Source organism: Phaethon aethereus, assembly GCF_964289735.1.
Source record: "Phaethon aethereus genome assembly, chromosome: 7".
Lineage (NCBI taxonomy): Eukaryota > Metazoa > Chordata > Aves > Phaethontiformes > Phaethontidae > Phaethon > Phaethon aethereus.
Window position 1 is genome coordinate 34805252 of NC_138583.1, and position 11960 is coordinate 34817211.

An 11960-nucleotide genomic window follows, 5' to 3' on the forward strand; every position below is an offset into this window, starting at 1 on the left:
GAATTTTAACACTGTACTGTAAGTCATACAATTAACCATACAGCTGTTCTAACTTTTAAACTGCTCTCTTATAACTAAGCACAGTGCTCTAGAAAGCAGTCCAAAAAGAGGACGCAGTGTTCAAAAGCTGTTCACCTGACCACCACTACTTACCATATCATTAATGAGACTGCCACGTGTAGGTGGGGCCTGAAGACCCAACAGGGTTGCCAGACGTCGTTGTTTCTCAACAATGATGCCATCCATATCCAGAAGACGAGCAATGTCAGTTCTCTCAGGAGTTATAGGAATTGACAGAGTGGCCAAAAGGACTCGGGTAGACATCCTGTTGACAAAGTATAACCACAAAAGATGAACTGCAAGAGAACACTAATTAATTCCTTTTCATATATGTGCTAATTCAAGAGTAGTAATGAATAGCATTCATGATGCAAAACTGTGTAAAAATATCAGCAATAACAGAAAAGACACCAACTGTGCATTAAGAATACAGAATGCAGTGTTCTTCAGTAACCAGGGGAAAGATTTTGGTAACGTCTTTCATTATTTACACACATGTATATACATATGTATATACACAAAGAAATTATAAAAGAAATTTAAGCCACCTCTGTAAATATCAAAATACTATAAAATAAAATAATGAAAACAGCAGAAAGCAGCACCTTTGAAAACTTATTTTAGGTACAAATCCATACCAGTCATTTTGATTGCATGGATTTAAAATTTACTGTGCAAACCAGATGTACCTTTCAATGCAACACAAATGACATTAAATATTTAAATTCTGACCTTAGTACCCAGATGAAAAGGAACATAAGAATTCCCGTATTTATTCCTACCAGATTCTGATTCTATAAAGGCCTCTATGTGAACTTCAGAGGTTAATGCAGTCAATGATTCTGCATGCCTCAAAAACCTTGCCAGTATCATACTTGTTACCAAAAAATTAAAGGCCATTTGGCTACACAGGCTTTTCTAATTTGAGGGAAAACTTGTACCAGTTATAATGAAATCTTGTGATATAAATACCACCACTCAGAAGGGAAAAAGGAAGCAAAACACGGATACTTACTAACTTGCTTAGCTTCCCAGTCAGTAACAGAGAAGGAAGCTTAACTAAGGTTAAGGTTAACTAAGGTGATCTTGAAGTTTACATTATTTACACTGTAGCTTTGTAAAATACCCTTCTTGCTCTAAATTTCTTTTCAGGCAATTTGTACTGGCCACTTTAGTGCTCCTATGCTCATAGCCATACATGTCATCTGCTTCTTTTGGGGTACTATTATTTTTGAACATACGGGGTTAAAAATAAAATCTAAGATCACATTAAATATCTTTCCCCACCTCTGCATCTCCTCTTGTGTAAGATTCTTTCGCATTTCTCTTGATAAGTGATAAAGTCGGTGAAGTGTGGATGCATGAAAGAGAGCATTTCCTGATTTCCAGAAGACAGTTGAAACTTTGTGATAATAATTTGCCATCAGTTGTGGTTTGGGTGGTTTCTTAGACAGTGCAAATAGCCCATGAATATCTTCCACTGCTTTGAAAGCTTCCTAAAATCAACCAAATACGCTACTTTTAGGAAGTTTTTTGCAATACCCAAAAAAGGGAAAAATACACATTCGCTAAAGGTTAAAAGACTGTAATATATTTAACACCACTGAAAGCTGTGATTTTCAGTTTTGCCAGCTACATGAAATGAAATGAAATACTGCTTTCCTAATAAAGAAGTTATTTGAACATACTGCAAATCCATTAACTATCTGCTTAGAATTTGGTAGTTAACGATTAGTTCACATAATCTTTTGAAAACTGGTTTCTTTCAGATTTTCAAGCTACGAACCAAGGCCAAAAAAAAGAAACAAACCACCTACAGGATAACAAAAATTCAACTATTTTACTATTATACCAATTCTACTGTCTACTGGTTTTACCATTTTTCATAATTTTTGTGATCAAAAATAGGTATAGTTTCCCTAAAAATACATATAATCTTGGAAATACCTTACATGCAATTACTTACATACCTAAAAAGGAAACAACACAACAGAGAACGTTCTCCAAATTCACAAACGCAAAAAATTACAACTTTGTCTTTAAGGAATTTAACATTAGAAAGGTTGGAAAAGCAAAGCGCCTCTTTGAAAAATTTGCCTTGCTAGTGCCCTCGCTGGCTAGATGCTGACATAATTCAACCAGCAATGCTGGGGGCCGAGCCTAATAGCAGGCTTTTACACTTACCAACCACTTCCCAGTGATCTAGTCCCTGCAAATGCAAGATGGCAGAGGTGAAGGTCTCATCAGCTTCTCATTTTCACAACTCAAGACGACTTCAGCCACTTTACCATTAAGTACTACCAGCAGAAGCTTGGTTCAAAACGTTACGTGAAAACAGCAATCCGAGGGACATCAGACTAAGTATTCAATATGCATGTAATACTGCATGCTAGATATTAAAGCTTTACTCTTCAGCTATTATCCTGTCTTTACCTTGGAGTAAATACCATGAAACATGATCTGTGTGGAACAGATTCTGGAAAGGCTGTATACTACAGTGTGATTACAAGGAGCCCTGCTGCATACCTGCCACAGCTCCATGCTGATAGCACTGTCAAGCTGCACAAGCCTGGTCTCCAAGTGCATCGACTGACTGTCAGGATTGTTGAGGTTGATTGCTGTGCTTTGGTTATGATGACGCTGGATCTGCCCCAAATGCATTCGCAGGTTATCACAGAGTTTACGGAACTCAGCTTTACGCGTGTACTGCAGGCAGAACTTAAAAGCTGCAAAAATGAACAATATAAATTAAGAACGCTCACTAATGGTGACTTCATGGTAGTTCTAAATGGAATTCAAACATTTAAGTCAGTACATTTAAAGAATCTTCATTCACAGTCCAAAGGCATATCAAACAAGATGCAATCTAACTACCACGCATAATGAAGAAGTGACAATGCAGAGCACTGCCATCTTGACCTCAAAAAATGAAGCTGCTTCTACATAATTAAGCTTAAGGAGCAAAGGGAGTACTTAGACTCTCTTTAAAAATGTCCTAATTTAAGCAACGATTCTACCTTTTATTTTGAACTAAGTGCAAATAAAATTCTGTGAATGGCATGAATTCAGGTTTTGGCTTTGTAAAGTGTGGGGAAAAAAATCCTCAAGTCATCTATATATGGTAAAGTTCAATGAAGCTTTCAAATGTCTGGAAATTACACAGAAAAAATTATCTTTGATCCCATAGTTCCTCGCAAAAATCTGTTTTTGCTTTGCCACTGTCACTCTGAAAATTCTAAAGTATCTCTACAAGAAACAGGCAAAAAAGGAAGTCTCAACACCATAGCACAAAGACTTAAATACAGTAAAGCACCTAGAACTCATCTGACAGTCATCTTTCCTAACTTACTCGTACAACTTTAATCCAGAGTTAAAAATCTAACAGACTCTTTTTTTCAAAAATAGAGCTCTAAGTTAAACAAAGGAAAATGTTTTTCTGCTCATCTCTCACCCATAAGAAAAGATTAACATGTAAGCATTCTTATAAATTCAATTTTTGCAAATTAATGCCAGAAAGAATGAAATTCGACTTTTTTCTATTCCCTTCCACATAATATTTCGTCAAGTTACATCAGTGTCAAATTTGATAGCGCATCGTAATTTTACAGTACCCTTTTGTGTACACTAATTTCTGAAGTTAGCTAACACAGAATACGTTAATGAAGACACATTTGCCATTCTGGGTAACAAAGTGAAAACACAACTAATTTTGATCAGTAAGTTAGAAAAAGTAAAGACACAGCACAGTAATTCTCATATTCTCAGTATGTCCAGGAAAAAATAACTTTTTCCTTGCAAGTTCTGTTACAAGAAAATATCAGTGTCCAGAAACCTCAGTAATTTTAGGGAACTTCTGTAATTTTAAGAATAGTACGTGTGTACATACGTATACTTAAGAGATTAATGTATTTCCAACTCTGAAGCAATATTCAAGCAGAAATAACCTTTAATTTTCTAGTTCTACGGGATGTAATACAGAAGTCCCAGATCTCATTATACTTTAAACTCACACCTTTTCCACTTACCTTGCTGTGCAATATCATGGTACAGCCGTTCCACTCGAGAATTATTTCGGAGAAGATCCAAACATTGTCTATATGATTCCCATAGAAATTTAACCCAGGGTGTCAAAAGCAGTCGGTCAGTACGATCCTGAGTGTCTTCGCCACTTACAGCACTCAAAAGAACACTATAGTTGGGGCAGGTGGGTAAGGAAGAAAAAAGGAAAAAAGAAAAATAAAAGGGTTTTATTCCCTACAATTCTCACCAATCTTTCTTATCAAGATCTAAGATGAGACTGGATGAATCTGAACAGCTAATTGCTGCTGAACAGTCTATTGCTTATTTTCAAATTGGTCCCTCAGACTTCTCCCTTTTGCTTTAAAGGATGTAGATAACTTTTCTTGCTGATAAGTTTCCACCTTTGGCCCCTGAATATATGATTGACATGTACAAGCTCCAGAGGTAAGAGACGTCAGAAGCTTTCGTATCCTTCACCTGAGTAAGCCAAAGGAAACTAATTCCAGGATTTTCACCTTCCCTCTTCTACCAGGGAGCTGCACACTGTACTTCTCTTAGATTCAAATATCACGGTCTACTTAGATACTTTCCTACTTGCTGAAACTTCCTTTTTAGTCACCACCAATGGTGCCAGAGAGCTCACTTCTTGTTGGCATTATGACACAGAAGCAACATGTACCTTATGATCTAGTTTTCGATGCCTGCAGAATACTTACACTAAAGTATCAAATCCTTGAAAAATTCTGACATTAAAAAGATGCTGAAAGATGTCAGAAGTAAGATACGATAATCTTGCATTTAGGGGCAGTAACTGTGTTCCCTAATTCAATTTCTTTTACTTCAAGATTGCAAAAGATTGCTGAGACACTGAGACAAATTCAACATCATGGCCCACATGATCCCTTTCTGCTAAACAGTCTGCCCAGCATGACAAACTTACAAGAATCATCTTCCCTAAGCCTTCATTTTTAAAACCCTTTTTAAACTATCCTTCTAATATAAACTCTCAACTCTTGTAACTCTTTTCTACTACACTGCTACCAGTTCTAATTTACTTCCTTGAGCATTAGTACTACATACAATATTGAAGGCAACATTTCACCAGTGCCTTCTCCAACAGATCAAGCAGTGAATCCAGAAAAAAAAGTATAAGCAGTCTAGAAAACAAGACCTAAAAAACACTAAAGAAACTGTGGTGTTCAGATAAGGAAGTGTGACTGAAAACTGATTTTCTAGTTCTCAGTTATATAAAAGAGTATCAGGATAAGCGCGGTCAGTCAATCTTCAATATCTAACTATTAGTGGTATTCCTCTGTAACAAAGACTATTTCAGGCACTGGAAATAACATGAATGGCACTGCCATCCTGGAACAACTACTGAAGACATGTCTGTAACCTTTTCATCTTTTGCAACCAATGAGTTCCCAACTTCTACCAGGGAGCCTTGCTCTTAACATATAAATCCACAACCTTCTACTCCATGTCTTTGTGAATTTTATTCAACTACTATAACTCTATTCTTATAGTCACCCACACAAGACAAAATGTCCTCTACTTGGATAATTTCTTCCATTTTCTACCATCAGTAGATATGACACTGACTTTTTCTAGTTTTTGTGACAAGATTTTAATTGAAAGTATTCCCACTAATTTCACTCTTGCTTCATATCTCCTTTTGTGATTAGACTACATGTCATCAGTTTCTCACTGGACAATGCCTTAGTCCGCTTCCAATTCAACTGCAAACATCCCTTCTGGTATGGTATCAACAGCTCTACTTTTCCCTGGGTTAGATCCCTGGCATTTCTTGAATCTAAGAAATTAAATTACCAAATAAAAGTTCTAACATAATTACATGTCATCTATCCTTTGGCAAGCCTGTGCTGAATTTTGTCTGATTTTTAACACCATGTACTACTTCCTTCCTTCAAAACCCATATTAAAGACCTGAACGTTATTACGATCAAAATAACAACACATCAGCAACTGTTCAGACCGCTACGCAGTCCTACATATAGCTGATGAGAAAACATATTGACTGTTCAGATGGGTATCTGCAGAGCTTTAGTGCCCAAAATATCTGCTGATATTTTTAAAACTCTAGGATAGAAATTATGCTGTCAACCAACATGAAGAGAAAGCTGACTTCTCCATTCACCTCAGACAGGGTTAAGTTCCATGGTCTAAAAACCTATCCCTCTCTTTTATTCTAGAATCAATATTCTTACAAAATATTGCTTTAATCTTCAGACCACACCTAGGATGGCTAATTTCAACTCATCTCCTCAGAATTTTACCACTATTTTTCCTAGAATTCTCCGCTTATGGCTGAAGATCCTTTTGTTACTTCTTTTGATATCTTCTGCAAGTTTTAATTTGGTTTGACTTACGGAAATCTTAATTTATTCCCTACACTTTTGATTTTGTTTAAAGGATATGGACAGATGGCCTCTTCCAAACTGAGCTGGAACGGTTTAAAACATTTCTTCATCCCCACCTTGTCATCCCTCTTCCACAGATGTCACCACATACATAGCTGCACTATCAGAGTTAACGTAAGCATTCCCTAAATCAACAGATTCATCTGAAGAACACAAATATGCAACTGGAGGTAACCACACTTTGCCTGAAGTAGATTAGAAGTTCTGCCACAAACTATTCTGACAATAGAACAGTGGCTTCTTACAGAGCTGGAGAGTGGTTTCATCCTAACCTGGCATTACTTGCTTAAGCAAGGTCTAAGTGAAGGTCTATACACAATCTAAAGCAGATAATATTTAACGATCATGTCTTCTATTCCTTCTACATTCTCATTATCCATATAATTAGTTATAACACTCCGAATTTACTTTTTGTGCCCTTCTTATCCTCATCAGTTACCCAAGCAAGTATAAAGTAACATTATCTTTTGTTTGTACATGCACAGTGTGGTCAGAAAGACTGGAGGTTATCACACAGTAATTAAATTGGCCTAATAAAATTAACAGCATTTGTACATCAACTGATAAAGAGCAGCTTTCAATAATAAACTCTCCAATACCATTACAGATGCAAATCTTAGTAGACTGTAAAAAGCAGTGACCCAACTTCCAGAACAGCTCCCACTGTATCTACATTTTCTATTCTTTACTATTTACTTTCTTTTCTTTATTCACACTTAAGATTTTGTTTAATGCAAAGTACCATTCCTATTTTTTCTTCCTACCTTTAGAACCTCTAGAACACCACTAGTATTCCATTTCCAATACACCACCTTTGTATCTCAGTTCTCCAAGCTGCCAATATCCTTCATGAAAATAAGGATACTTTGCTGTGAAGTGACACATTTTAAAGACAGGCCACTTACCTTTCTGGAGTTTGAATGTTATCCAAGTCTTCTATGTCCAGTACCATCTGCTGGGATTCTTCCTTAGCTGCTTCTGTTTTTTCTTCAGCTAATTTTAAATAGGCTCGAACAACATCCTCCAAAGATTTGATGTTCACCTACAGCAAAGGCAGAAAATGGGAAGATGTTTACACTCACAATATTAGATCATATCAGCTGACATATACCATGCTCGCTACAAATAAATAAATTTAAAAGAATTAAAAAGCCATACCTGCTGGCAAATATTCTTGTACTGGTACAGTCCTTCTTTTGCCAGATGACTCTTGCGGAGATCCACACAGAGTTCCAGGTACTTCAGCATAATCGGCTCGTGGATCTTCTGCCATGTTCGGTGTTTTTTACTTTTCATAACATCATAAAGAACATCAAGGGCAGGTTGCTTTTTGCCGACCTCAAGGAATTCTGAAAGTAAAATCCAATTAGTAAAAGACTTGCAAACCAGAAGATGCATGTTTTTATGCTTGACACTGTACATGTTTAGAATTTAATCAACTCTAACCAAAGTTCATTGATGGTTTGATTTAGCTGGCCATATCAAAAATGTTGGCAGATGCAACTGCAGTGGCAGTCTTTCAATAACGTTAACAGGCAAATGAACACAGACCTCTCTATTAACATGAAAATTTCAGGATTGCAGAGATGTCTCTCTATCCATCAAGGCATAACTGAGCACTTCATACATATTGATAAAACACACACATCCAGTTTTAAAGCTAGTTTTGCCAAGAAGGACAATGAATACACACGAGGCTTGTAGTACCTGCCAACATCATTCAACAAGATGCAAACCATCCTGTGAATTTGACTTAAAAAAAAAAAAAAAGTCCTGCCCTCAAAGAAAGAAAGAACAAAAGAAACTTCATTCAGGAAAGTTGTTTGGGTTTTTTTTAAACTCAGATTGTCAGTTTACTGAACAGTTACACTAAAAGCTGCTACAGTCCAACTGAAGGGTCAGACATTTTTTAAACCAGCCTTGCTCCTGAAACCAGTGTCCTGTTTATTCATTCCTTAAGCAGCTGCTGTTACTAACAGGATCTCTCAGTATCACAGCAACTCTCATCTATGATAAATCGCATGCTCTGCTGAGTACAAAATACAGCAAATCCTGAAGCAGCACTGCCAGCTACCAGCATACACACAGGCCCTGCACTAAATATACCCTTAACTGCAGAAAAGCAAGGCAAAAGGACATTGAGAATGGAAAGCAAACATGTTAAAAGATAAAGAGAAGTCGAGTACAGCTAAAAGGAAATGTGTGTATTCTTAAAGGCTGAAGGGTGGAGTCAGTATTTTCCATGAAGTACTTTGGAAATCACTACATTCCTAAAGAAATAATGGCAGAAAGGATTAAAGTAAGGGCCTGCTCAAGGTGCTCAGCCACCAGACAGAGCTTCTAAGTTTTGGAATCTTAGAATCTAATTTAAACATGGCTAAAAGACGTGTTTTGAAAGCAGCAATGCTGTTTTAATTTAAGGACTGTAATAGCACATATTCTGGTCTTAAGTTTCTGTAAATAATGAGCTTTCTTAAGATGAGCAAGTTACTATATAGAAAAAACATACTGTTACACTTAAAGATAATTAAGGTTGCAATGTGACAGTATTCAGCAGTATTTTTTTTTTAACTTACGCAGGGAATTTTAATTAAGCTATCCTCCGTCCCATAATTTACAGTTATTCTATCTCAGTGCTGCTTTTGAGGCAATTACTGCTCAGCTTTACACTTTTTTATTTATGAAAATAAAGTCAAAAAGCAAGTTTAATCTTGCAACAATGCCAGGCCATTCCAACCACAGCTCTCAGTGGTTGATAACCAACTGGACAAAGCACAAAATTAATTCATATTGTTTTGCAACTTTTAATTAACTCTGGTCAAGCAAGTTCTTACCAGTAAGTCAAATAATTAAGGCTAATTTAACAGACACTGCAGTAAAAGCCTACACAAAGTGAACCTGGAAAGTCAAATACAGCACACATCACCATTCCTTGCAGTAGAAACTGTAAGTTACAGAAACAAAGATTTGTAACAGACAAAATGTAAAACCACAGCCCCTGAATCGCTGTCAGAATTGAATTTTTTCTATGTTTTTCTTTTATGCCACTTAACATGCTAAAAGGTATCCAAAACAGCAACTGAAGCTCTGAGAGGACATGAACTAGCTGATACCCATTGACAACTCATCTACTGCTAACCTAAAATCCCAAATTAAGCTAGATTTTCAATCTGAGAAAACGTATGTCATTACAGAAGGTGACAAAGATGTCATGCGTTATCCAGTATCTCTAACAGAGAGCAAACTCATTATCTGCAACAATAAAACACTCCCAAAAGCTGCATTACATCCTTGACTACAAACCAATGGCGGATATTAACAATAGCTATGGGTTGGCTTTGACCTGCATTTATTGTTTAAAGGAAAAACAGCCTTTCTTACATATCTGTACAGATTTACAATCATTCAAGCTCTTATTTCCAAACACCTTCTACGTATGTTGAGGTCACTGAGAAATTTATGCATAAAATGCTCCCAAATGCTCCCTTCAGCCTTATGTATAAAAAGCAAACACTGAAATGCTGGAAATTGCACTTAATGTTCCAATCTGAAACGGTAGTTTCACATCAAACTGCTTCCTGTGACAAACAACTTGCCTTAGGTATGACTTCTCACCCTTTATTATACTTGGACACGGTGCAATTGAGACCCTGCAAGTCTGCAAGACTTGACATTCCTTGTCATGTTTTCCATTCAGTCTACAGATACTCAGGATTACTAGTGTTTGCCTAGAGAACACCCCCTTCAGTTCCAATCCTTCAGTTCAACCCCACTCCTTCAGTTCATTACAATTGAGTAACTTGCAGCAGTGCAAGAGAGATGAATTTAAAGCTGCTCTTCAATACCAGGAAAGCAACAATGAAATATCAAGAGTGAAACAGTTTGTCAACATTTCAGCAATGCGACTTGCTCACCAAGCAAGTACAACTTACTCTACCGAAGAATTCTGAAGTTTAATTGAAGTTTATATCCCATGGTACAGCTTTTCCAGTAAAAGAACTGCTAAAATACAACTTCACCTTTGGAAGTTGACTGAAGCTGATTTTATTCTTCACCTTTTTATCTTTGTAGGAATGATTTTTATAATTTTAGATTAGGAATCTTGAGGATGTGCAGGACTTTATTTAATATATTCTTGTTAAAATACCAAGTACTTGAATTATGTATAGTCCCCAGAGTATGCAGCCTCTTCAGCTGTCATTTCAAGTCCAGTACATCATCTGTAATTTCTGGATGTCTTTAAGTGTCATCCGGCAATCAGCCTCGTCACAACTAAGGGTCTAAACGGTCTTGCTAAGTGCTTAAAATAGGATACTATAAAAAAAGAAGCGTCAAAGACATATATTTAGCCTGAAAGAAGACAGCTAATAAATATATCCAGTCCAGCTTTATATGTGGCAGTCAGCAAGAGACAGCTACAGCACAGTTCTCCTTGGCTTCCATTCCAGGGGCAAACTTACACATCAGCCTGTGCAACATTTAAGGAGTTCAATCATTTGCATTCTCATCAGAGTCACATGAAGGATGGGACTCCTAAATAGGAAGCCCACACAGAAAAACGGAGCCCAGGATCAGACCAGTTTGAGATCATCCCGGAGCAGCTGCGAGATCCGGACACCTCACGCCAAGCCCCCGGCCAGCGGTGAGCCCCTTCCCGGCGGCGGGCAACGGCGGCTTTGCCGCGGCTCCCGCGGGCGCAGGGCCCAGGCCGAGGCGCCGCGCTGCCGTCGACAGTACAGGCCCCCGCCGCCGCGACCCTCCCTTCGCCCAGAGCCACCACCACCCACCACCTCCGCCCGCGGGCGGCCAGGGGCCCTGCCAGGGAGAGGGAGGCGGAGCCGGGCCGAGCCGGCTCCCCGCGGCCGCCCGAGCCTCGCCTCCGCCATGCGGCGCGGCCGACACCGGCAGGCCTCGCTATTTCTCAGCGGCGCCGCACCGCTCCCGGGCACCGTCTCCTTAGCGCCCGGGAGCCGCCGGCCGAGGCTCCACGGCGCGCCGTACGGCAGGGCCGGCAGAGGGGCCCTGGAGGCGGGCGCGGCCGGCGGAAACAGGAGCGTCGCACGCCGCCCACCACGGCGGAGGGAGCGGGAGGCGAAACGGAGGTGGGGGCGCGGCCCACACTGACCGTTCGCCCGCTTCAGGGCATTCTCGGGCCGCTGGAAGTACACCGGCATGATGGCGGCGGCCTCTCCTCACAGGGCGGCGGCGGCAGCAGCAGCTCGCTCCGTGCTCCAGCCAGGCAGCCTGCAAGCCCGGAAAGGGAGGGCAGCCCGTCACCCGCGCGCGCTGACGTCGCCGGAAGGCGGAAGCGCCTCCCTAGCGCGCGGGCGGGGCTGCGAAGCGATCGTGAGGCGGCCCCGGGGAGCGCGGCCTTGATGGGGCTGGGCCTGGCCGCGCACCGTCGCTGGGAGGTGCCGGCGGGGAATGTCCGCCCGCAGT

At 39.6% G+C, this 11960-nt stretch overlaps 1 protein-coding gene across 1 annotated transcript in view; it reads right to left on the reverse strand.

Annotated features, from left to right (window-relative positions):
* The window catches only part of EIF3A (eukaryotic translation initiation factor 3 subunit A), a gene marked incomplete at both ends in the record, with an annotated part of 35036 nt that extends 23341 nt beyond the window's left edge, over window positions 1–11695 (reverse strand). The window contains 7 exons of the mRNA XM_082002339.1: window positions 154–325; window positions 1348–1556; window positions 2587–2786; window positions 4086–4249; window positions 7427–7563; window positions 7680–7870; window positions 11647–11695. Coding sequence (XP_081858465.1) covers window positions 154–325; window positions 1348–1556; window positions 2587–2786; window positions 4086–4249; window positions 7427–7563; window positions 7680–7870; window positions 11647–11695 — 1122 coding nt within the window. The remainder of the gene's footprint in view (window positions 1–153; window positions 326–1347; window positions 1557–2586; window positions 2787–4085; window positions 4250–7426; window positions 7564–7679; window positions 7871–11646) is intronic.
* Between the last annotated feature and the right edge of the window lie 265 nt (window positions 11696–11960).